At 44.3% G+C, this 24,152-nt stretch overlaps 6 protein-coding genes across 6 annotated transcripts; 4 read left to right on the top strand and 2 right to left on the bottom strand.

Moving 5' to 3' along the window:
- Positions 1-3,897: 3,897 nt before the first annotated feature.
- On the top strand, positions 3,898-5,835 carry BKA55DRAFT_653563 (S-adenosyl-L-methionine-dependent methyltransferase). The gene is made up of 9 exons (XM_046197374.1): positions 3,898-4,150; positions 4,209-4,267; positions 4,323-4,418; positions 4,473-4,514; positions 4,571-4,643; positions 4,686-4,726; positions 4,773-5,069; positions 5,125-5,463; positions 5,518-5,835. The coding sequence occupies exons 1-9, from the start codon at positions 4,112-4,114 to the stop codon at positions 5,594-5,596; spliced, it is 1,065 nt and encodes a 354-aa protein (XP_046043535.1). The 5' UTR covers positions 3,898-4,111; the 3' UTR covers positions 5,597-5,835.
- A 263-nt stretch (positions 5,836-6,098) lies between these two features.
- BKA55DRAFT_581100 (uncharacterized protein) lies at positions 6,099-9,307 on the bottom strand. Its single transcript, XM_046194024.1, has 4 exons — positions 8,173-9,307; positions 7,587-8,086; positions 6,858-7,526; positions 6,099-6,807 (listed from the first exon to the last, which is right to left on the bottom strand). Exons 1-4 carry the CDS (start codon positions 9,119-9,121, stop codon positions 6,142-6,144), a joined length of 2,784 nt encoding a protein of 927 aa, XP_046043534.1. The 5' UTR covers positions 9,122-9,307; the 3' UTR covers positions 6,099-6,141.
- A 222-nt stretch (positions 9,308-9,529) lies between these two features.
- BKA55DRAFT_581099 (uncharacterized protein) lies at positions 9,530-10,982 on the top strand. The gene has a single exon (XM_046194023.1). The coding sequence runs from the start codon at positions 9,692-9,694 to the stop codon at positions 10,673-10,675; it is 984 nt and encodes a 327-aa protein (XP_046043533.1). The 5' UTR covers positions 9,530-9,691; the 3' UTR covers positions 10,676-10,982.
- Positions 10,983-15,276: 4,294 nt separating this feature from the next.
- On the top strand, positions 15,277-19,284 carry BKA55DRAFT_667378 (uncharacterized protein; the record flags this gene model as incomplete). Its single annotated transcript, XM_046197829.1, has 13 exons — positions 15,277-15,383; positions 15,445-15,571; positions 15,638-15,728; positions 15,787-15,961; positions 16,014-16,279; positions 16,923-16,992; positions 17,045-17,182; positions 17,248-17,659; positions 17,741-17,926; positions 17,981-18,232; positions 18,288-18,419; positions 18,495-19,011; positions 19,072-19,284. The coding sequence occupies 13 exons, from the start codon at positions 15,277-15,279 to the stop codon at positions 19,152-19,154; spliced, it is 2,556 nt and encodes an 851-aa protein (XP_046043532.1). The 3' UTR covers positions 19,155-19,284.
- Positions 19,281-20,333, bottom strand: BKA55DRAFT_524256 (uncharacterized protein; the record flags this gene model as incomplete). The annotated part of the gene is made up of 1 exon (XM_046188708.1): positions 19,281-20,333. One exon carries the CDS (start codon positions 20,331-20,333, stop codon positions 19,281-19,283), a length of 1,053 nt encoding a protein of 350 aa, XP_046043531.1.
- A 560-nt stretch (positions 20,334-20,893) lies between these two features.
- BKA55DRAFT_742825 (Alpha/Beta hydrolase protein) lies at positions 20,894-22,115 on the top strand (the record flags this gene model as incomplete). The annotated part of the gene is made up of 5 exons (XM_046201522.1): positions 20,894-20,962; positions 21,019-21,151; positions 21,201-21,448; positions 21,514-21,781; positions 21,835-22,115. The coding sequence occupies exons 1-5, from the start codon at positions 20,930-20,932 to the stop codon at positions 22,113-22,115; spliced, it is 963 nt and encodes a 320-aa protein (XP_046043530.1). The 5' UTR covers positions 20,894-20,929.
- Between the last annotated feature and the right edge of the window lie 2,037 nt (positions 22,116-24,152).

Below are 24,152 nucleotides of genomic sequence, written 5' to 3'. Positions count from 1 at the left end.
ATATATATTCTTTATAGTAAAGTTAACTCTATAAGATATCTAGGCCTTATAATTTAAGGTCCTAATATATTGCTTTATTTTTTTCTGCTGCTGGTATTTCTAGGTATATTATACTTATAAATAATATTAACATAGTATAGCAGGGTTATATTTATTTATAAATTAGAACTTTATTATAGCTTTATATTACTAATAAAATTAGCAGATTTTACTTAAGATATTGAGATTTTAGTGTAGTAAGAATGGGCTAACGTACGCGATAAGCGAGCGAGACAGACAAGCGAGCGAGACAAAAATCCCTCACCTTACATTAACACTATCTGATCAATTGATTCTCAACCAAATAACATGTTGCAATCTACTGCTGAGGCTCGTATTATTCTTGCACTTGAGGCCTATCAGGCAGACCCAAAATTAAGTCTGCGACGAGCTGCATTTCTCTATGATATCCACTTCCAGACCCTCCACCACCGATCTCAGGGTCGGCAGGCTCGCGCTGATTGTATTCCAAATGGTCGGAAACTAAGTGATCAGGAGGAACAGCTTATAGTCGAGTATATTCTGAATCTGGATTCGCGAGGATTTCCCTCTCGGCATCGTGATGTTGAAGAAATGGCAAATCGACTGCTTGCTGAGCGCGACGCATCACCAGTTGGCAAGCGCTGGGCTATCAATTTTATCAAGCGGCAACCAGACCTTAAGATGCGTTCTTTTCGTAAATATGACTATCAGAGGGCTAAATGCGAAGATCCTACAATTATTCGCAATTGGTTTAGGCTCGTGGAGAACACAATCGCGAAATATGGCATCCGATCAGATGATATCTGGAACTTTGATGAGACTGGCTTTATGATGGGTATGATATCAAGCGGTAAAGTTATTACCAGCTCGGAAAGGTATGGAAACCCCAAGTCAGTCCAGCCTGGAAACCGGGAATGGGTTACTGCGATTCAAGCGATCAATGCAGAAGGCCGAGCGATCGATCCATATCTAGTGGTTGCAGGCCAATATCACCTTGCCAATTGGTACCAAGAGAGCAACCTCCCGGGCACTTGGGCTATCACCACAACACCAAATGGCTGGACAGATAATGAGACAGGTCTCGACTGGCTAAAGCACTTTAATCGATGTACAACCATCCGATCAGTTGGTGCCTATCGTCTTCTAATCCTCGATGGCCATGAAAGTCATCAATCCGTCGATTTCCAGCTATATTGTGAGGTCAACAATATTATTACACTCTGTATGCCTCCTCATTCTTCGCACCTATTACAGCCACTTGATGTTGGGTGCTTTGGGCCACTGAAAAAGGCATATGGGCGAGAAATAGAGCGACTGATCAGACGGTCTATAACCCACATTTCCAAGACTGAGTTCTTCCCGGCCTTTTATGCCGCCTTTCGATTAACTATAACCGAGTCAAATATCAAGGGGGGTTTTAGAGGAGCCGGACTTGCTCCTTTTGACCCGGAAGTTGTGATCTCAAAGCTTGATGTGCAGCTACGGACTCCAACGCCTGTTGAAGAGGTGGCCCAACAAGCTCAAGCTTGGACTTCAAAGACCCCAAATACAGTCCTCGAGGCTGGATCACAGTCTAAATACCTTAGTGATCGAATCAGAAGACATCATAGTAGCTCTCCAGAGTCAATCCTTGAAGCTCTTCAGTCTCTTACAAAGGCAGTTACGAGGAATATACAGAAGACTGCCTTATTAGAGGCTGAGAACCGGGAGCTTTGTGAGGCAAATGATATGCTTAGCCGGCGGCGTAGGGCAAAGAAGACACGCCTACAGAATAGAGGGAGTCTGCTTATACAGGAAGGTCAGGATTTAATTGATCAGATGGATGTGAGTATGCAGGTATTGGCCGAATCATCAAGAAGTGGTGGTCGAGGAAGGTCGGTTGGACCGGGTGTTCGGCGTTGTGGTGTATGCGGCAAGACCGGGCATAATGCAAGGACCTGTCAGGTAGTTCCAGAGGTATCTGGAGAAGGGTATAGTGAGTGATTTTAATTGATCAGATGGTCTGTTGTGTTTTTATTATGATTTATCTCAAGAAGGTTGAGATTCTTGTCTCGCTCGCTTGTCTGTCTCGCTCGCTTATCGCGTACGTTAACCTAATTAGGAAAATATAATGCTTACTAAGGACGTATTAGTCCAGATTAGGAAGTTGTAATACTTAATAGCACTTTATTCTCTAATGGCCCTTAAGGTCGTTTATTCTAGCCCTTATAATATAATAATAAAATAGATCTAAGATAAAAAAAAAGTATTTTCAAGGTATCTAATTATACAGGTACCTATTTAAGCTATATGAGACTAGGAGTTCCTGCTATAGTTTAGAAAATCTAAGTGCTAATCCCCCCCTAGATTTTAACAGAGAGATACTTCACTAACCGAGACATCTATAAGATTATTAGAAGGTAGTTCCTGGAGTATTAAGATGTGCTGCCGAGCTGCAAGGGAGAGGCTAGTAGGTACCTAAAGGAGGGTATTTATGGGTTTAATAATAGTTAGGTAATAAAGGAGTTAGGATTAAGATATAGGATACTAGAGGAAATTATAGTTAATACTATAAGATTATTTAAGGATATATAGCAAGAGTTAACCCGATTAGTCAAGAACTAATATAATAGCCCCTGCCTTTAATAGGTAATAAGTATAGTTTTTATTCTAAGTAAAAATATAACTTATAAGATAAAAAAAAGGTAATTTTCTTCTACTCAAGGATTTCAATTAATAACAAGGCCAATTACAACTTTTAGACTAATTAAGGCTCTAGAAATTAATATAGATTTTTAATACTTATAATAGGCCATAATTAGTAATTTACGCAATATGTCCTATTATGTTCTGCGCTAACCCTGGTTTCAATTAGCTTAATAATTTCTATATATAAAATAATACAAAATCAACTCTACACCCTGGCATTAATCAACTCTACTAGGTTTAAAGTAGTCTGTAAAATCAACTCTAATAGAGTTAATTTAGTTATTAGCTACTAGGAGATTAAGAGGAGATAAACTAAATATAACTAGGCGGAAATTACTATTATTAAACCATCTGATCTGCCGTGACAGGGGTGCATAGCGTGCACAGGCCATGATTTCCTGTACCAGGACCCAATACCAAAGGGCACAGACCATCAAATCGTGTATTAGGGCCTGATACGGGAGGTAATTGGTACAGTAGGATTTCTGGTAATATGTATGGCTTGGGTACATGAAGACTATTTAAATTCGAACCAACGATTCGCTCAAGATTGCCAGTCAATGTGACTTCAAGTTAAACTACTTGCTTGACACAGTGGAACATCACCGGAGAGAGCTATACCCAATACGGAAAATGGGACGGGTACCCCTTATTGACTGCCAATGTGCGGAACCCGGAAGCACGTCCCGGCTCCTCCAGTGGAACATTTTTTTCCCCTAAGAGACCTATTGAGCTAGCCATCCTACCTTATCGAGAAAGTGTGGGGGCTGATAGCGGGAACTAGCATTACGCTTTTCTCTTTTCTCAACCACGCTGCCTGACCAGGAACGAAAGACGGCGCGGTGTCGCTGCGAATTTGTCTTTCCAAACTCAATACTTTATTTAGCTTATGGTAAAGCATTTTTGGCGGGAGAAAATCGTCAGACCTTACTATTCGCATGCATCACATGTTGGAGCTTTGTCGTAATGATTGTTCGTTGGCCAAGGCCGCAGTCTCCATGGAAACAGAACGTTTGATTGGCTGGGATACCATCCCGGTGAGACTGTTGGTGGTGCACATCTTCCTGATGAGAGATGAGAGAGGAGACAACAACCCCACAGCAGAATGAAGCGTCATTGGCTCCTGCTTGTGGTTACAAACAGGGCGTGTCCGCGGGATTAAATCCGACCGCCCCTATCAACCAACTTGAACAGCTGGCCGTCTGTTGGATTACACGATCCTAATCCTTGTCGGGCCGGAGCGGATTGGGCAGTTTCCCCGCGCTCACCCTTTTGGTCTGAGGGGGCTTTTTTCTTTATTCTACGTCTATAAAGTTGGTGTACCGGACATCTTGGCGGGCTTTTCTTGCTTCGCAACTGTGATACCGAGAGAGCGGAATCACATCACACACAGTCTAACAGGATGTGTAACGAGGAGCAGACCCGCCAGGGCATCGCCATTGTACGCAATCGCTCCACTGATCTGTGGAGGTGCTGGTGCTGGTGCTGATTGTGGGCAGGACCCGGAGGTCGTGGGCGCAGACGACAATGACAACGATTCCGCAGCTGATGTGGAGAGGTAGGATGCATCACAAGGCGATTCTTGCACACACATGTTGACCGCGATGATTCAGCACCCGCTCATCTACGGCGTCTGTCTCATCAAGTATCTACGAGTATCGGAAGATCCAAGGCCGGACGTATCAGAACTCCCATACGACCGATTACTGGTACCTAAGAACCGTTGTCTTGACGTTTATGTGATGATGCTCAATCTCTACCAGGGCACCCAATGACGAGAAACATATCGAAGCTTTTGATGTGGCGTAAGTCTCATTAAGTCAGTCATTGGATATTTTCCCGTTAACTGTCGTACCTGTAGACATGAATGGCTGACCATGATGCTCGACGACGAGCTATATGCCGCTCCAATTGGAGACAGCCCTCAGGCAAGAGTTTATCGTCATTAACATCGTTCCACATTAACCGCCATCCAGCGCATCTTCGACGTCGGAACCGGTACCGGCATCTGGGCCATGTCAGTGATTATCCAGCGATCTCATAAATCTGCTAACCTCTAACAGCGATATGGCTGATAAATTCCCCTCAGCCGAGGTCATTGGCGTCGACATCTCGCCAACCCAGCCTTCCTGGGTCCCCCCAAACCTCAAGTTTCAGATCGACGATGCGCAGCTGGACTGGACCTTTGCGCCTGCCTCTTTTGATTTCATTCACGTGCGCTACATGCACGGCGCTTTTGACAATTGGCAGAAGCTGTACCACCAAATGTTTAAGGCTCTGAAGCCTGGCGGCTGGTTCCAGCACATTGAGCCCAACATCCACCTCAAGTGTGAGAACCCCAACTCAGTAGCTGAAAATGAGTGAGTAATCCGCATGGTCCTTTATGCTTGGGATGTGGGCTAATGGTGGGTTTAGAACATTCAAGCAATGGGCCCAGCTGTTTTACGATGCTGGAGACAAAATCGGGCGCACTTTCAAGGTCACCGACGGGATCATGCAAGACTCTGCCCGCGAAGCAGGCTTTGAGGACATCGTGCACAAGATGCACACGATCCCGCTTGGTGGATGGCCAAAGGACGCGAGACTCAAGAGGGAGGGCCAATTTGTTGGTCTGTACATGGATCTGAGCTTGGATGGCTTTGCGCTGTATCCCATCGGCCAGATTCTCGGCTGGAGCCTCGAGGAGGTCCAAGTTCTCGTGGCCAAGATGCGTGCCATTCTGCGAAACCCAAAGCACCTGGGTAGCGGTGATATGTAAGTTTTACGAACGACGTTCTTGAAATAAAATGCCAACTCGATATCTCACAGGCACCTGGTCTACGGACGAAAGCCGCTTAAGGCACCGGCACCAGAGAAGTCGCCTTCTCCTGAGGCTGAAACGGCATAGATAGTCCTAGACTAGAACTCACTTACAAGAACACACACACATCCAATGAGACACATCAGAGAATCAGGGCTCGTGACAATTGAATTTCCTAAAGTCACTAGCCAGGGGGTAGCCTTGACTTTTGCAGGGTAGACTTGATTCGTAGCTGCTAATTTTAATTAATATAATCTCGACCGGGGTCGTGTCTGATTAGCCGTATTGCTTTGGGCTATTATGATTGGCTGAGGAAATGTAATTCCTGCAACCGATGATCTAGAGAACATCGGCTAGGCAAGGGATGAACGGAATAGAGGAACAGGAGAAGGTGGGTTGGAAGAGGTTTCATTCGAATCATCGAATAACGCTAGCAAGAATAACAGCGGTAGAAACAAGAGAGCCCCACTTGATAATTCAACAGTTTGCTTGTAGACACAACAACCTCGGTGTGCCAAACCCAGGAAAGCCACTATATACAGCCGTTGCGAAACAGAAAGCATAAGAACTCCTGAGATAAGTATTAAGTAAGCACTGCAAAAAACTTGCATATTTATTAATAAATAGTGATTTTATAACCCATTCTTTAAAAGAAGATTCGCCAAGTTCGCCACGGCTGCGTACTTATCATCAGACCCTCCATCTATAATCTTCTCACAGATAGAAGCAGTAAAAGTCTCCCAGACCCAGATATAACGAGATTCAGACATACTAATACCCTTGAACACAGCTTTCATAGCTTTTGAATCCATCCCCTCGAAGTGCTTGTCTATGATCATCTCCATCGACCCGCAATTCTCTGGTTTGGACATCCAGACGTAGCTGATCCGGATACACTCTAATATCAAGGCTGCTAGTCCAGAAGCTATGGCTGTCGCCACTGAAGAGCCTTTGTGGACATCTCCTAGCTCTGTCTCCGGTTTACTTCCTTTTAGAAATATCTCGTGGCCCGGGAAGAGAAAGTCAATGTTGTTTTTGTTGACGTACTCGGCGTTGTTGCCCGTGGCTGTCGCTGCGCCAATGCGGATGATGTTGGCGCGATTCGCGTCGTGCGGATATGTCTCGTCATTGCCCCTTTCGCCCTGGTCGCTGGATGCACATAACATGATGGTGTTGTGATCAACCGCCCTTTGCACTGCGTTGTTGAACCTCTGCCGTAGTCCCTCATCGGCTGGTCGTTTCACGGACCAGGACATGGATATAATCTTGGCCCCACGATCCACTGCATGGTTAATAGCCTAAAAAGGTTTAGATTATCCATGATAATGACGACAATGGCTGAACTCACCTCAACCGCGCTGGGTACATCTATAGTTAGTCTATTTGAGTTTTGTCTTCCCTGCCTAGTAGCGACCTTGATGATGTAGATATTAGCTGTTGGGCAGAGTTTGCGGATAAAACTCGCCATGATGGTTCCATGGTCGCTATCAGACATCCAGTACGGATAGTTTCGTTTGCCTGAATCATTAAATGCAAAACTTCTCCCATAATATGTTTTTCCCTGGAGTAATCTGTTTGTCGTGTCGACTCCGTCATCAATCAGGGCGACCTGAACTGAGCTGGAGTCTGAAGGCTGCTTGATTTGCAGAAAGGCTTTTGTGAAGTCTTCCATGCATTGGATCCAGCGATGCTGGTCCTTCTCGCCCGTGTGACCATTGCCGCCAATAGTAGACTCGACGGAAGCCTCTTCATCAATGTGATATATCTTTGGAGGCTTCACACTGGTTTTGGCCCTCTGATGAGGTTCCAAGACCTGAGACTGATTGACCAAAGTCCGTGACTCATCCTGCGAGCTCTTTCCACCTTCAGATTGTGTCGAAGCTACCAGTGTACTGTCTGGTAATGATTTAGATGGAGTTGCTGGTCTTTCAGACACCGCGAGCTTCCAATTACTCCATAGGCGATCATTAAATTGCTTCTCCTGCTCCGATCTGCGTGAAGACAGATCTGGACTATTCTATAGTAATGTTAATATTTGACAGGCAGTTTGGATTGTAGATGAGAAAGCGGGAAATACCTTGGGCCTGATGATGAAAATCCGTTCTAGGTTACCATACTGTGCTAGCATAGGCAGTCCTTCTGCCTCACTCCACGCACGTAGAATAGCGTTGTTTCCGCCCCAATGGAGATGAAGTTCTCGCAAATTGCTACCAATCTTGAAGATGGTCGCGGGGCACAAATCTGGTCGTTTCCAGTCCAAGATTTCCACCTTGGCGCCTTTAAGGGCTTTCTCTATGGACTCATTGCTATGGTAGTTCGAACCCATGTCGTCGACGGTAACGTTTAAGATTCGCTTGACTTTTTTATGCGTTAGTAGCCAGCGAATGATATGCGTTGCGTCGTCGCGGTTCTGTTTCGTAACTTGACTAACGCTTTTGTCTCGCTTGAACTTGATATTGGCAATTGAAACATATTTCAACGTCGCCTCAAAGTCATAATCACTCCAGCGTTTTTTGAACTCCTCATATGTCATGTCTGTTGATCGGGCTGGCATGTAGTCAAACCACAATTCTTTTTCTGAAATTGATCAATATTTATTAGTTCTTTTGCGAATAGAGTCTCAACTACGATAGACTCTCGGGGCTGGAAGGGGTTTGCCGTACCCTTTTCTTTCGGGGCATGTAAACAGCGCTGTGCCACCTGGCATGACATTGTCCTCATACTCGCAAGTATCAATTCATCCTTGATTTCTTTGGCTGTTTCTGCGATATCAAGATCTCCTGAAATCGTGCTGCTTGCTGCGTCATTCTGGCTCTCTGGTTTCGACAGAACATGGTATTGGTACACTGAGCGCTTTTTGTTATCCGTCATCTCAAGAACTGATGGCTTGCGAGCAATAAGTGCTTTGACAACGGCGATACGTTGAGCTGTGCACATTGAGTACTCAACAGCCAGATGAAGAGGCGTCTGTCCATGGACATCTTTAGCGCGTAACATTGCACTAGGTGCCAGGGCAATAAGAGCTAGAACTAGCTTCTCATTGTAGAGAAGGGTTCTGCTGGCGAGTGCCTCATGCAAGAAAGTGCTTCGTGACCGGCACCGAGCCCATTGGTCTTTGCCTCGTTCAATAGTTCGGCGAACTTGCTCAACTGTTTGAGCTTGACTTGGAGGCCCAGAAACAGCACTGAGGAAATTATGGTTGCTATATTGAACAGCTGTGTGCAGCGGAGTGTTGTCATTATTGTCAATCGCCAGCAACAGCTCCAGGCCATCAGGCTGTAAGAGCATTCTGGCGACTAACTTCTGCACAGCAAAGCCCTCGGAGGTAGACATGTCAAACGCCGGCTTAGAAGCCAGAAAGTGAAGGAAGTTCTGCTTCTGCAGGCTGACTGTCGTCAAAAGTTCATCCTTATTCTGTGCCACGAGCTTCTTAAGCGCGTTCGGATCTTTTTTCTTATTTTGGCTGTTTCCGGCGACATTGTTTTCTTCAATTTTTGTCGCCTTCCTCAAAACCTCTTTGAAACAGTGCGGGGGTTCGTTGGAGAGAATGGCGTTGGGCGGAGTCTCGCAACGCGCTATCGACACGAGTTGGGGAGATGTTGGGCGTGACATTGCGAAACAAATGACGGAGGCTTTTCTTTTGTGAAAGTTCAATTCGAATTCTTCAAGATTGATTCAAGCGAAATGAATGTCCGATTATCTCTCAATTTCTCGGTTATTCTATCAATAAGCAAGCTGTAAGATGATCACACGATTGCGAATCTTCATTTATGACCAACGTAAGAATTTCTTAATTAATAATATTTCTTATGGGGAAGTTCAGCCACGCTTACTATTTTCAACCCTTCTGAGTAAATTGAGTGCATCAGGTGACTGTTGTGCCCAGCAGCTATTGGCTTGGAATAAGTGGGAGATTCAGCATCTGTGTCTTGATTGGCGGAATCATGCAGAAAGTAGGAGGCCTCATTTAAATGAACTGATGCAGCAGGCTAACCGAGGTGCCAACCTGTTCTTTTTTGCGCATGTTCTTCACAAGACATCGAAAAAAGAGTGAGGGGTCATTGTGTGGGTCTATTTGGTAGGTGAAGGTCTTGAACTCCGTTATCAAATCTTTCATCGTAGCTATTGCCTCTGAAACGGTGGCTCTCACCTGTTTCTCGTACAAGCCAATAGTCCTTCATCATGGAGGTCTCCGATAACGAAGACAATGCCCTTGATCAGGTTGAAAATGAGGACGATGATCCTCTCCTCTCATTGGAAGCACCTCTTTTCATTAGCGGTGATGACGAAGAAACATTCCATGCAAAGAACAAAAGCATGACTGATTGGCAGCGACGCATTGTCATAGAGCGCCTCACCAAAGCTACTGCGATTCAATGCTTTCTCCTCGATGTCATACATGGAAAGTTGAATCCGACTGCCCGATCGCCTTCGGCTACCCTAATGGTATTCAAGTTCCGGCTGGAGCCAATCAAGCATCGTCGACGGCTTGTTCGTGCTCGGATAGATATTGAGTTTTTTCCTAAGGATCCCAGGGATACAGCTCCTACAGTTCTAGCCATTGGACTCGACGATCGTTGGAGGATCAGTCCCACGGTAGATCATGAAGAGATCACAAAAGCCGGAAAGATAAATCTTGGTCTCTCAGGAGGTTCTGTTGCGCAAGCTGGCGGGGAGGCATCTCTGGAGAAAATCAGGGGTCGTGACATTCGTGACGCCACCACCGTCACTGGAGGAACGCACTTTGGCGAGGGTATTGATGCCGGTGACCATACTGCCTGTGGCTGGACTTTACTGGAGAACAAGACACAAAGCACGGGTCTCCCTTATTCACTCACCGTACCAGTCCTCATTCAACGCGATAACGACAAACAATTCAACGCCGTTGTGAGTTTGTCAGTCAAGGGCAACACAAGAACTACTGTGGATTGGATGTTTAACAAGATCCCTATTGATGATCCGGTGCTTTTTAATCCTGCAGTCGATCGGCTAAGTGAAGCCCCAGTGAAGAAAGACAAAAACACAAAGGGGAAGGGTAATAAGAAGAAAGCAGTGAAGCCATTGGTTCAGAAGTATAGAAAGCAAGAGCTTGGAAAATGGCAGGAAGAAATGAATAATTTGACCAAAGTCATCTTAAGCACGACGCTTGAAGGGGGCGAGAGATAGATATGATATATTGGTCAGTTTGTCTAGGGCCGCTGTTGTTGAATGTTCTAAGATGCCTTAATGAAATTAATGGACTCAGCTCGGCAACTTCAAAGAATGATTAAGTAGGGAAATGAAGATTTGGAACAACGGTGGTCAGTATGCATAATTATTCAACTCAATAAGCGGTTACATATGTAGCGGAATTTTTGACACTAGGATTTGGAATTTATGAAGCAGAATATATTGCCTTTCAATCCTAACGTACAATTATTAATAAATTTCGTCGATTGATTGGTGGGCGCTCGGACGCCCATTTATACTTGAGCCTAACATAGCAGTATTCGATATTCCTCATTCAATTACACGACTTCCTCCATTATTTCTAGGTATCTTTAGCTAGCCTCTGTAATTTGGCATTAAATAGACAAGCAATATTATTATATTATTTATTTTATTATAAACCCCTTTCTGCTACGCAATCCTAACCCTAACTCGGCCCAACTCCAACCGGTTTTACTCCAAAACGCTAGCCGCATTACCAAACTTGTTAGACGATTTGAGTAAAATCGCCTGCAAATAGCACCTAGATATATAGGCACCGTACTAAGATAAATACCTTACTAAAGCAGGCTTTATTGCGCTAAACTTATATCTAACCTTAATCTAAAGGGTTAAATGGTGAATTGCTAGGTTTAGAAAAGGTGAATTGACCCATGACATGATAGCGCCGCGCTAAACTCCCATACAAAAAAAAGGTGAATTGGCCAATTCACCATTACAATAAGTGATAGGGTCGATGCTACCGAGCCACTCGAGCGTTTCGTCCGGCACCCTATCCAGCCGCTCTATGCACCGGTCAAGCTTGTGCCGGAAGCTCTCGGTCAACTCACGCAGCCTTAAGTTCGCTTCACGGCGCTTGCAGGGCCATATCCGCTATTCTACTGCGGCAGAAGCCGGCGATAGTCCTGCCTAGTGCAGCATCGTCTTATCCCTCTGCTATAAGTGCGCCGACCATTTCATAAACTGCACCTATCTTGACTCGGTGTCGACTCCGCCCGGTGCCTCTACAACGATCCAGTACCTTGCATGCGGAGCTTTACGTAGTGACTGAAGCATCACATACGCCCGGCCGCCCCCACCTTCCACCTGCGTCCTGTGTCCTTTGCGGGTCTCGTGCGTGGCGAGATTCCGACTGTTGCGGGTTAGAAATCGACAGCTCTCGCAGCTGAGTCCCTTGTATGTCTTTAGTCCGGGGATAGGCGGGCTTCCATCTGGTGGCAGCTCCATGTTCTCATCTGTCGGGTCCTGTAGTGCTTGGGGGCGCCATCCTGATAACGAGAACGATTCGGCAAACGCAATGACTTTTTGCAGCGGCTATCCGATAGTCTTATGGCAATTGCGATAGTGACGCTCTACCTGAGCCGGTTCGGGCTTGATGGCTGCCTCGCAAAGTAGACATAGCAGAGTGTTGAGCTGGTTCTGAGCTGATAAAAGGAAAATCTTTGTTATAAGAATATAAAAATAATTAAATATAAATAAGTTTAATACAGCTATTATGAATTAATTATCTGCTATCTCACGATCTAATACTGTATACTACTACCTGTTACAAATCTTTGAAGATGGACATGTTTCTACCCTTTATTATTAACTTTTGTATCCTAATGTTTATATTGGTTGCGGTGGTGCCGAATATTTGACTTATTAATAGATAAGAACTTGCAGTAATTGCAGCTAAATTTACTGAGCTTTAGTAATTGCAGTATAGCCTTACTACCATTCTTCGGAACTAGCACCTTGGTTAGATCCTGGAATCCTTGCTTATTGCAAAAAGATAGTATCCCCTTTAGCTTATCTCCTATATACTTGTGCATATTTCGAAAGTGGGTTTTAATGCCTCTGCTAGGTTAAATAGCATATCTATAGAGAAGGCAAATTAAAATCCGAGGCTTATTAAGTATATAAAGAACTCTGTCTATGAATGCGAAATGTCTATTTCTGTTATACATAGCTTAGAGCAGGACCTCGCTGCATATTATAGGTAAAACTTAGTCTTGCCTATCTTAGTAACCCTCTGTTAATAAAGACTATAAATTTTACTTACTTAAGGTTATTAATAGTCTGCTACCTTTTTATCTTTTTGCCAAATAAGTTTTATCTATTAGAAGTATATAATCTGCAACAACCTCTGTAATAGCTTGCTTCTTACTAGTTAAAGATAACTTTAAGGAAGGTAATTCTTTAGGTATTAAAGGTATGTTCTTGCTTAACTGGCATAGAAATTCATGCTAATGCACCGAAGCCTACTTATAGTATCGCAGAAGTAATGGCTAAAGTTTAGATAGGTATGCTCTATTAAGTCTATATGTAATCCTACGCTAAAGCAGCTAGTGCCTGCTTTGCCAAGCAAGTATGGCATTAATATTAGTATTATCGCTGTAATCATTATGCCTATTAAATAGGGTATATACCTCGCAAACATGTTTCTTAGTGACTGCTATGGCTAGCTAGTAATATATTTATATATTAATCTTTTATTGCTATAATTCTAAAGTGGCCTTTATTATAATATCTATTAGGCAAGACATAAGCCAAGGCCTCTTATTATTTTAGAATAGTAAGTATATCTATAGGCACTACTGAGCTCTCTTATTAGTACTAAGCTGCTTATAGTATAATAGATTAGCTATATATTAAATATAAATAAGATACTTAAATAAAACATAACCTAGTCTAGCTAAAAGGAATTAAATTATATAAAACTTGCAATTTATTGGTTGCTTTACTTTATAATAATAAATAATATATACTATATAGCCGCCCTATATATAAATCCTATAACGTATATGATAAGCGAGCGAGACAGACAAGCGAGCGAGACACCCTACTTTTCACCTTAAAGGCAGATTTTTAAATAATTCTTAAAGTTTCAAATTAAACTTAAAATAGCTAAGATCCTAACAACATATATATAAGTCCTAAAATAAGCTATGTGAAATTTCTTAGATTTTAAAAAAAATCCTATATAGCTATAAACTTTAAAATATATTTACACTGTAATTTACACTGTATTTTAAGGTTTTCTACATAAAATAAAATAATCAAAAGTCTTTAAAAAATACTTTATTATATAATAAGCTATACTATTATAAGAAATAATTTTCTTAGATTTTTAGCTATTTTATTTAAGTATTAAGAAGCTATAGGGTAAGCTACTTTTTGCTGTACAGTATACTGTCTCGCTCGCTTGTCTGTCTCGCTCGCTTATCGTGTACGTTAATAGATTAATTATTATTTATTATTTATATTTATTAATATACTTACTTTTTTAGTTATTATGGCTTAAACCTTAACCTTAACTTGGTTATATATATTGCTATAGGTTAATAACTACTATAGATTAACGGCCTATAATAATACTAATATAATATATAATTATATTTATTATTATGACTTAGCTATCCTTATGAATTGCTTTGGCTTAATTGCTATTTTCTGCTTATATTTCCATTGCTCTCCCTTACTTATACCTGGGTATACTGGAATGCACGGACCAACTTGGGGTAAATAATTCGCCAATTGCTCTCCACTTTTAATGATGCTAAATGCAATTAACTAAGTTTCAAACTAATCGCAATATTATCTCTTTGAGCGGCACAAGGCATCAAAGAAGTCAATCGCCCCACTTGACCCCACGTACAGCGAGTCTACATAAGATAGGTGAGGCTGTCTCCAAAAGGGCTGTATTTCTCTGTAACTGGTCTACCTCTATTACAGTATAGCCTCTTTTTTAAGCCTCTTTTATTGGCTTCTATCTTTCTCAAGCTATCCTTATTGGCTATCAGTCTTCTATATACAAGCTGGTCTGTATTGGCAGAATTAATTCCTCTGGTTGGCTCGTTACCCCTGTATTGACCGCTTTGATGCCTTGTGCCGCTCAAAGAGATAATACTTGGTTTCTGTGGCTTAAAATTAAAATAAGATATATCCTGGTAATTATAAATTAATGCATTACCTTAAATATTATTTTTTCTAACTTTTAGTAATGGCGACCTGTATCTGTTAGGGGCAATGGATTCAAGTCCCTATCTTTATTAGTGTGGTTTTGATTTATATATGTTTTCTATTAGATTTAGACCTGTATCTGCCTTACAGCTAGGATAGGTCCCTGTCTTTATTAGCGTGGTTTTAGTTTGTATGTGTTTTCTATTAAATTCAGACCTGTATTCGCCATGCAGCTAGGATAGGTCCCTGTCTTTATTAGCGTGGTTTTAGTTTATATGTGTTTTCCATTGAATTCAGACCTGTATTCGCCATGCAGCTAGGATAGGCTGCTGGCTTATTATAGTAAGTTTGCGTGTAAATATCAGCCTTGTATATAGTATATGATGATACTAATTGGCTGGATTGACGGTCTAGCTAAAGGTGGAAAGCAGCTAGGATTATTTAAGTTAAGTGGTGTGTGCCAGTACATACAGAGGTCTTCAAACTTATTGCCCCATACTGTAAGTAGGCATGGAGTGTTTGGCACTAGCCAATCTCAGACTAATAAACCTCGGTATTACCGAGGCCCAGACTCCTATCTCGGAGCTGCATCTACGGCTTCTAATTACTATAAAATGAAGAACAGTATCAAAATAAGAGCTATACTTCCTGATATATCTAGAGCATATAGAGAATCAAGTAATTACCACACGACGAATCCAGGAACCGACTTTATCAAAATGTGTGTAATATTTAGCCTTACGCCGTTCTTAGCGCAGCCTGCCACTGACTCACATACTTAGGGCGACCAAATTTGTTCTGTATGGAGACTATGTTTCTCCGTATTCTATCACCACCGCGCATGCAATGCTTGAAAAGGGCATCGTCTGGGAGTATAGACACGTCAACATTCTCAAATCTGAGACTCGAGTGCGTGGTTTCCCAACTGAACTGACATGGCTATTCCTGTGACACCTTGTGTTAAGTCTTGCGCAGACTCCTCAGCACCGACAAATGCACCCCTTTGGCAAGGTTCCCATTTTAGATGTGGTGGATGATCGAGGAGAGACAGTGCTTCGAATTCGTGGTATGACCCCAGTTCGTATGGCTAAACACAGTGAGTGCAACAAACTAACTTTGCGAAGAGAGTCGGGCAATTGCCCGCTATATTGCCATTGCTTTTTCCGGTAAGGGAAATGATTTGATGCCAGATATCAGCGATGCGAACGCCATGGCTTCTTTTGAGGAGGCTGCGTCAATAGAAGTCTGCTATTTCTCAACTACGGCATGGAAATACGGCGCAGACATTGTCATCAAGCCGTAAGTCACCTTTTCAGCTGCCAGATGCCATGCTAACCACTACCTTGATTAGCATATTGGGTGTCCCCCGCCTAGACGAAAAGTCACTGCAGGATATATGGAATGAATTAAGTGGCGCCTTGAAGGCTATGGATGGCATCTTGTCCAGTCGCAAATATCTCGCAGGCTCAGACTTCACGCTCGTTGACATCTGGTCGATGCCTTGGGTATCGCAACTCATTGATTTAAGGGGAGGAGCTGATGTGTTTTTCTCTGGTTTGCCGCACTTACGCCATTGGTGGGAGACAGTGAGCTTTAGACCAGCATGGCAGGAGGCTTGTAAGCTGATGAACGAGGCGGTGGAGGTGATGAGGCAAAATGCAGGAAAATGAGCGCTGATGCACTCTACCCAGCATAAACACGCGTTGTCAAGGCTTATCCGCCTAATTCGTTGCCATGATGAATAGAACACTCATGATTACTATTCGAGACCAAACATACTTCGCTGGTAGCTTGTAACAAACTTAACCCTTGATTTCTACTTGCATGCGCCAAAACTAAGTAAGGACGGTAAAGCGGCTGGATTGCTACTGTAAATTGGGGAACCCTGCAAGCCTCGGTAACTAACTTTCCGTAGGGTAGTGTCGCAGGGTAGGCATTAGTAATCTAGCTATGCTTTAAGTAACTCTGCGGGATGGAATACCCCGCACGAGAGACAACTTAAGAAATCAATCAACACATTTGCTACTGCTCATCATATTCACTCTAACCCTTTAAGCACGCTCAGTGCGACAGGTAGCTAGCTAAGGTACTTTAGTTTTGTCCGGAATGCGGAGGTGATGTGGGGTTAGCCGTTCACGTGAGGATGGTCCCAGGCAATAAATGGCTGGCTCAAATTTGGTCCATTACTTCTGTAACTAGACTCTCTTCACCAACTTAACAACTGAGCATTGAGTCAAAAGCGCCGCCATGGCCAGCCAAGATGCCGTGGCCATCCAGCGACCTGTGAGAGGCGTGCGCCGAAAGCGCAACGAATACACTCTCATCGCATGGTATCCTATGTCCGCTGCTCTCCCCTCCAAGATACTAACATCATGAGTGTAGCACTGTTTGCAAGTCCAGAAAGGTCAAATGTGATGGCCAGTGGCCGTGTCAACGCTGCACAAAGCGAGGCGAAGAGTGTTGCTACCCACGCCGTGGCAACGTACCAAGTATCAACCCAATGGTCACGGAAATATCTTTGTAAGATTCTCTAAAAACATGTCTATCAATGCTGCTCTTGTTCACCTGCATATCTTTTATTACAGACACTCTGGATGCTCACTAGCGGCTGAAGACGTAATTGCACCTTGTGCATCGGCGGATTCCATGAGCCTTGCCCTGAATGAACCTTCGCGGCATTCACACAGTGGAAGCCTGAACAGCTCTCCACCAAGCTCTGGGGTTCCTGTTAGTGACGGCAAGTCTCCCGCAGCTCGCCGTTCAAGTTTTGTCGATACTTTCAACTTGGCCAAATCATGTCTTGAAGCCAATGGCATAGTGAGACCTGCAGAGAAGGACGACGTTCAAGGCCCAAACAGGGCACAATCTTTAGTATTGGAGAAGCCACTTGCTTTCATGTTTGAAGACTGCGCGGAATCGATCCTAGAACTCGAATACGACAGAGCGAGACGGCTATTCTCGACCTTTGTAGACACTATCTATCCGATTTACCCTTGCGTTGACCTTGATTCAGCCGGATGACTCTTGGATGCACTTTTCGGACGCGCTACCAGGGAAGGGAATAACCATACATCGCAGTCTCCGCCCATTAGCGTGACCAAGGTTGATATTCTCAAGGCACTATTAGGCCTGACTCTCCTCGTGGAAGATGATACTACGAGCCCTCTAGCACGGCACCTCCAACGCCACGTCGATTGGACAGTAGAGAAACTTGTCACTGGCACAGGCCCAGATATGGACGACATTGTCATGGCTACTTTGATGGTGAGGTTTAACCCCTGGCTGACTGTCTTTCGACTGACAGTTGTCAACTGTTAGAGTCTTTACTTCTTCCACAAGTCTGAACATATGAAGGCATGGCAGCTCATAGGCCTGGCATCGAGGGCCTGTTATGAGCTTGGCCTTCACCAAGCATCCGACGAGACTCAGAGTTGTGCGCAAGCTCCATCTTCTCTTTTCCTCAAAGAGTTATTTTGGTCGATATACATATTAGATCGCACGATTTCTTTTGCAACTGACCTCCCTTATACCACCAAGGACGAAGACATCGACGAGAGGTGTTTTGATCTTGTAGGTTGTCCAAACCCCGTTTTACCTGACTTCCGGTCATCTAACCCATCCTCAGGGAACATCGGCACCGTTTCTGATGGTAATAATAGAATATACTCGCCTGACATCCGAAATAATCGGGTTGTCGAAGCCGTCGGCCAAGAGTGCCGTAGAAAATCGACAGCATAAGGAGTATCTCGATTATAAAGTGCAGCGCCTGCGAGATAAATTCCGAGAGCTCACTGCAATCGCCCAATCTACAGATCGAGCTAGCAACCGCTAGAACTCGCTCCAGGATGGCGAGCTCATGGATGACCTTGAGACCTTCACTGCGGTGGGGGCCAACCATGCCCGAATGATGCTCCGAAAGCCTCTCCTTCACTCATACTTAGGAGACCGAGAAAAGCAACAAGCCGCTGCCTTTAGCATTGAGCGCGCCAGAGATACTGTATTTCTTTGCTCGAGGGTTATTAGCAAGGCTGTTCCCTCGAAATGCCTGCGCACCTTCTATGAATACTTCCTCGTCTCGTCATTGGCGACAATCCTGCTTATTGTTTCTCAAGATCCAAAAACATACGGTCCGGAAAGCAGAGAGGCATTCCAGGAGGCAATCAAGATACTTGAGGTTTCGAAGTGGGGTCAACACTTTGGATCTCAGAATCTGTGCTTTACATTTAAGCAACTTATCAAAATAGGGGAGTGTCTCAACATGCCTAAAGATGATAACGTACCGGTATCACAAAACTTCGGAGACGTCGATTTAGGGCACTTCTTACTTAATCCCCAGTGCGCTGCACTCAGTAAGTGTATTTTATTTAATATTATTCTGTTTGGGTGACCAAGTACGAAGTTATAACTAGATGACGTTCAAACTCTCAACGATAATATATTCAGTCTATTCGGGATGAATAGAAGCTGGTCGGTGAACAATAGCTACATCTGAGGTATATCTTTAATCGAGTATCCAGGAGGAGCGTGCGGAATGATTGATTCAAGGGTAGCCTAATAAAGCGTTTTTTAATACATAACTCCCTTGAACTAGAGGCGAATATATAAACAACAAACAGGTTCACAGCGGATGCTCGATGACAAACTTGGTCAAGCTGACCTTCCCTTGATTCACATCCTTGATAGCTCGAATCCCCCTCTCTGCTCCTTTCACAATCTGGATTTTTGGAATTCGGAACTCCTTCCCGTAGTGTGTTGCAGCCCATACGACTGCTTTCTCAAGCCGTGCTTCCCATTCCATATTGGTTTTATTCCCACCAGGGAATTCAAACGGTACAGGATTATCAATTTCTCTTGAAGCGAGGACCATTCTCCAGCGGGCTGGGCTGCGGATCTGGGGCAAGCAACTGACCAGCGTGACATCTGACGCCGTGGCAATCGATTCGCATTGATCGATAGTTCCAGGGCTTCCTGTCTTGCAAACCGTGTCCAAAACATATTTTATAGTAACTCCATTTTCCTCGGCTGCGGCTCGAACAGCATCAACAACATTTAGGTCTCGGTAGTCAAAGCATTGTGTTGCGCCAAGTTTTAGGAGCGCCTTGTGGTTCGCAGGTGAAGCAGTTGTAAATACCCACGTAAGCCCCATGGCCTTTGCGAGTTGGATCGCGGCGCTACCCACGCTACTTGCACCGCCCCAGACGAGAAGTCCGCTCGTTGGTGGTGGCGCCAGGACGCCTATAGCAGGAAATGGGATCTCAAAATGGTTCAGCAACGCATCGGCAGCTGAACGGACCATGATGCTGAGAGCGGCGGCGTCGGCACGAGGAAGCTGCGCGGGTACCTTGGCTGACATGAGGTTGGGCTCCAAAATGGCAAAGTCTTGGTGTCCCCCGTGGTATCCTGGTTTTGATCGTCCGGGATGGCTAGACCTAAAGACGACGTCTCCTACTGCGTAGCGACTAGTAGGCCCTGCTTCTACCACAGTTCCGCAGATTTCATAGCCGCAGACATTGTTTTTCATGCCTAGATCCTTCGGGTGATTCAAGTCGGCAGGTTTGATTCCTGAGTATTCGACTTTAATCAGGGCTTGGCCGCCTTCGGGATGGTACTTCTCTGGTATGTCGCGGATAGATAATTCGCAAGAATCGTCGACAAAGATACATTTGTTCATGGTGACTTGGATTGTGATTGTAAGGTCTCTGGTGGTTTCGTTCGCAACGTTTGTTTTCAGGGGTGAAACGATGATGGTTAGCATGAGAAACACGATTAAATTGCAGGTATCCAGAGACTGAAGACAAACAGTACAACTTTATGCCCTGTTGAGAGTATTCCTTTGACCTTCAAACTCGTCGTTGCAAAAGCTCGGAACTTCCGAAGGTCTCCCCTTCTGACGTCGGCCAGACCGAATAGTGGAGCAAGAGCATTTCGCTATTGGTTATGCACCTCCGTGCGGTGAATGTTTATGCCCCCGTCGCTCATACAAAATATTACGCACGCAGTACGTACGTTAACATCGTCATCCTTGTCGATATAAAGTCGGAAGTTCTTCCGATGCAGTGCTAATCGTAAGAATTGACCCGGACCATCCGGCAGATTTGGCACAGAAGGGCCTTTTCACCTTAACTCGGGAAGTAATAAAGGTCTAACAATTTATACACTAGGACGAGAAGAGTCTGCCAAACTCACTCACCGTTGCACACATACCCAGCCACCATTTTCCCCTTTCCAATTAAGCTCAACGTATAGTGGATACTGCAATACTTCAAGATGGCGCCTTACTTATTGCCCGAATGGTTAGAGGTAAGTAGTCCAGTCCAGACATCGTGTAGCCTCGGCCAAGTCCTTACGATGTCCAGGTCGAGAAAGAACTCGGTGGCCAACTCGTCCTCGGCGGGACTATGGAGAATTATCGAGCTGGCGGTGAGGCCATTGGCAAGTACATCAGAGCTCATCTGCCTCCTCGCCCTGATGATGATGGACTCGATGTTGGTAAGTAAACAAGATATCTTTGGGCTCTGCTCCAGCTTACACGGTTTAGCGGATGAGAAAATTAATGATAACGTAAGAGTTCGTATCTACAGACCGCGGAAATATGACGGTGTCTTACCTATTGGCGTTTTCTGCCACGGAGGCGGCTTCTCTGATGGCTCGATCGATATGGAAGATGGCTTGTGCAGAGTCATAGCATCAAAGTATCCATGCATAATCGTCTCAGTTGACTATCGACTCACGCCTGCAGTTGACATCAAGGTTGTCTTCCAGGGCGCCTTAAATGGGTTTTCATGGGTAAGTGAATAGTTGCTTGTTCAACTTTCTTAGTTCTAATCATCATACTAACGCTTATCTTCAAGGCATATGAGAACGCTTCTAAGCTTGGCGGAGACCAGAATAGGGTTTTCATGCTAGGAAGCTCGTGTGGGGGTACACTATCTCTTGCCACGGCTCACAAACTTATCGAACTTGGGCGAAAGGGACAGCTCAAAGGAGCAATCAACATGGCTGGGGGCACGGTTCATTATGATAATGTGCCAGAGCAGGTCCAACACCTCATGAAATCTATGGAAGAAAACGCCACAGATACTCCAATCATTGACGGACAAACAGCCAGGATGATTAACGGTACGTGAGGATAGAGCCTACAAGTGCAAGATAGAAGCTGACGTTTGGTGCAGTATCGACTGGCCTTAAAAACTATATTAATGACGAGTGGTTATTCCCTTTGCTCTCGTCACGTCTTGCAGACTTTCCCCCGGTATATCTTGTGGCCTGCGGCGCGGATCCTTTGCGGGATGATAATGTAGCTATGGAGCATGAGCTTCGAGCTAACGGTGTCAAGGTCAAGCTCGACAAGTATGAAGGCCTTCCACATGCTTTTTGGATGTTTTCAAATCTGGACGCTACTAAAATGTTTCTTGGTAATCTGCTTGCTGGAATTAAATTCATTCTCGCGTAGATGGTAAAGCTTGAGGCTTTGCAAATAGGAAGCCTCTTGAAGAGTCTTAGGACCAATACTTAGGTTTATGTTGCATTGTTCAGTCCCTCCACTAAATTGATCACATTCACTCACATTTAGCTATTTTGATATGCTTAACCCATTGAGCTATAAACGAGGCAAGGCGCGCGGTGTGCGGCAGCTCTTGGCCAGATTCAACTCTAAACAACACTTCTCAAACACAATTCAGGCAGCATGCCGACTGCGTTGAGCTGTAAATAACCGGAGTTACTGGAATAAGATGAATGGGAACATAATTCCATCAACCTTGAGCGCATAATTCTAGAAGTAATACGTTTATCCACTTAGAAGGCTCCTTTATCTTTCCGTCTGTACCATTCGGAATCAACTCAGCTTTTTCCGCAACCTCACCTTAACATCCAGTCTTGCAATGCGGGTTTTCCGCACGACCCTAGCCGAGTACCATCCCTTCAAGGACGCCGGTTAACCCGATGCTCAGCATTTTCGATTGGCGCAATATGCCCTAGTGGTATCAGGGATATGGTTCGGAATCTCCGCGCGCAGGCAAGGATGCCAGCATACTTTCCGAAAGCTTATAATGCATTAAGCAGCTATGCTAAGCCCTATAGATACTCCATACATGATATGATGAATATTATTAAAGGGGTCGGCGGCGTATCGGCTTGTGATAACTACCGTCATGCTGCTCACAAAATGCCGACTTAGTATCTGTCACGCGAAATAACAGGAAGTAACATAGTTTCTATCCTTACTAAGAAATATCAATTCCGGCTATATGTAACTATTCTTCTCTAAAAAGTATCACATGTGTTATTGGTCGCCGCACTTAAGATCGTTCTGATGTTTCCCATTGTCCCGCCCGCCGTGACATGGTATGTTTAGATCTTTCTGGGGTTAGTTACGCGTCTATTGTCTCATCACGCGCAAAGGGGATAGAGTAAAGTTTATCAGCACCGATGATAATCTCGGCTCATCCGGCCTCAGCTGACCAGGGTCTATATGGTGTAGCCCCTCTGTAGAGGTTCGAGTACCTAGAGTACTCTCGGCCCAAAAAAAGAGTATATAGGAACGTTTCATAGCCAAGGGGGGTCTGGCCGGATAACGCGGTAGTTGGCTTCCAGATTGCGGGGGATCTGAATAGGCATCTGTGGTTCTAAATTAATATAATGGCCGATTTTAACCCCATTCTGTAAGATGACCTTTCTTCCTGGGGTCGGAATAGGGCCGATGATTCCGCGACAGCGGGGAGGATTCGTGGCTTGAACACTACCCGTTGGCTCGAGCCGGGGGGGGCCAACTAAGCAAGCTTAGTTGGGCACAAAACCGTGAGACACGCACAAAAGGGTGAGACGACTTGAGATCACCAAAATTTATATGTAAAAGTCATGTGCAGTGAAAAAAAAAAAATATATAACGTAGTTAATAAGCAAGTTAGCTAAAAATCCCTTACCTTATATCAATACTATTAGATTAATTAAATCTTAATTACTAAATATATTATAGCCTTTAAAAAAAGCTTAAGTTATTCTTACTCTTTAAGCCCTTTAAAATAACCCTAAATTAAGTTTTTAATATAACGTGCATGATAAGCGAGTGGGCCAGACAGGCGAGTGGGCCAGAAATCCCTCACCTTCCATCTTCTCTACTTTATCAGTTAGTTCTCAACAATCAGATATGTCACAACCAAATTACGAGGCTAATCTTAATCTTGCACTTCAGGCCCTTCAAGATAATCCAAAACTAAGTATCCGACGCGCCGCAGAAATCTACACAGTCAATCGTAATACCTTACGTCGCCGCCAGCAAGGGGTTCAATCTCGACGCGATACTATGCCTAACTCACGGAAGCTATCTGAACTAGAAGAAGATACTCTTCTTGAGTTCATTATCGACCTAGATTCGCGAGGATATCCTCCGCGACTGCGTGGTGTTGAAGAAATGGCTAATCGACTGCTTGATGACCGCGACGCGCCACGCGTCGGCGCGCGCTGGGCTATGAATTTCGTCAAGCGACAA

Source organism: Fusarium redolens (assembly GCF_020744475.1).
Source record: "Fusarium redolens strain MPI-CAGE-AT-0023 chromosome Unknown BKA55scaffold_20, whole genome shotgun sequence".
Lineage (NCBI taxonomy): Eukaryota > Fungi > Ascomycota > Sordariomycetes > Hypocreales > Nectriaceae > Fusarium > Fusarium redolens.
Note: the sequence above shows the minus strand (reverse complement) of the source record. Positions and strands in the feature narration are given on the sequence as shown.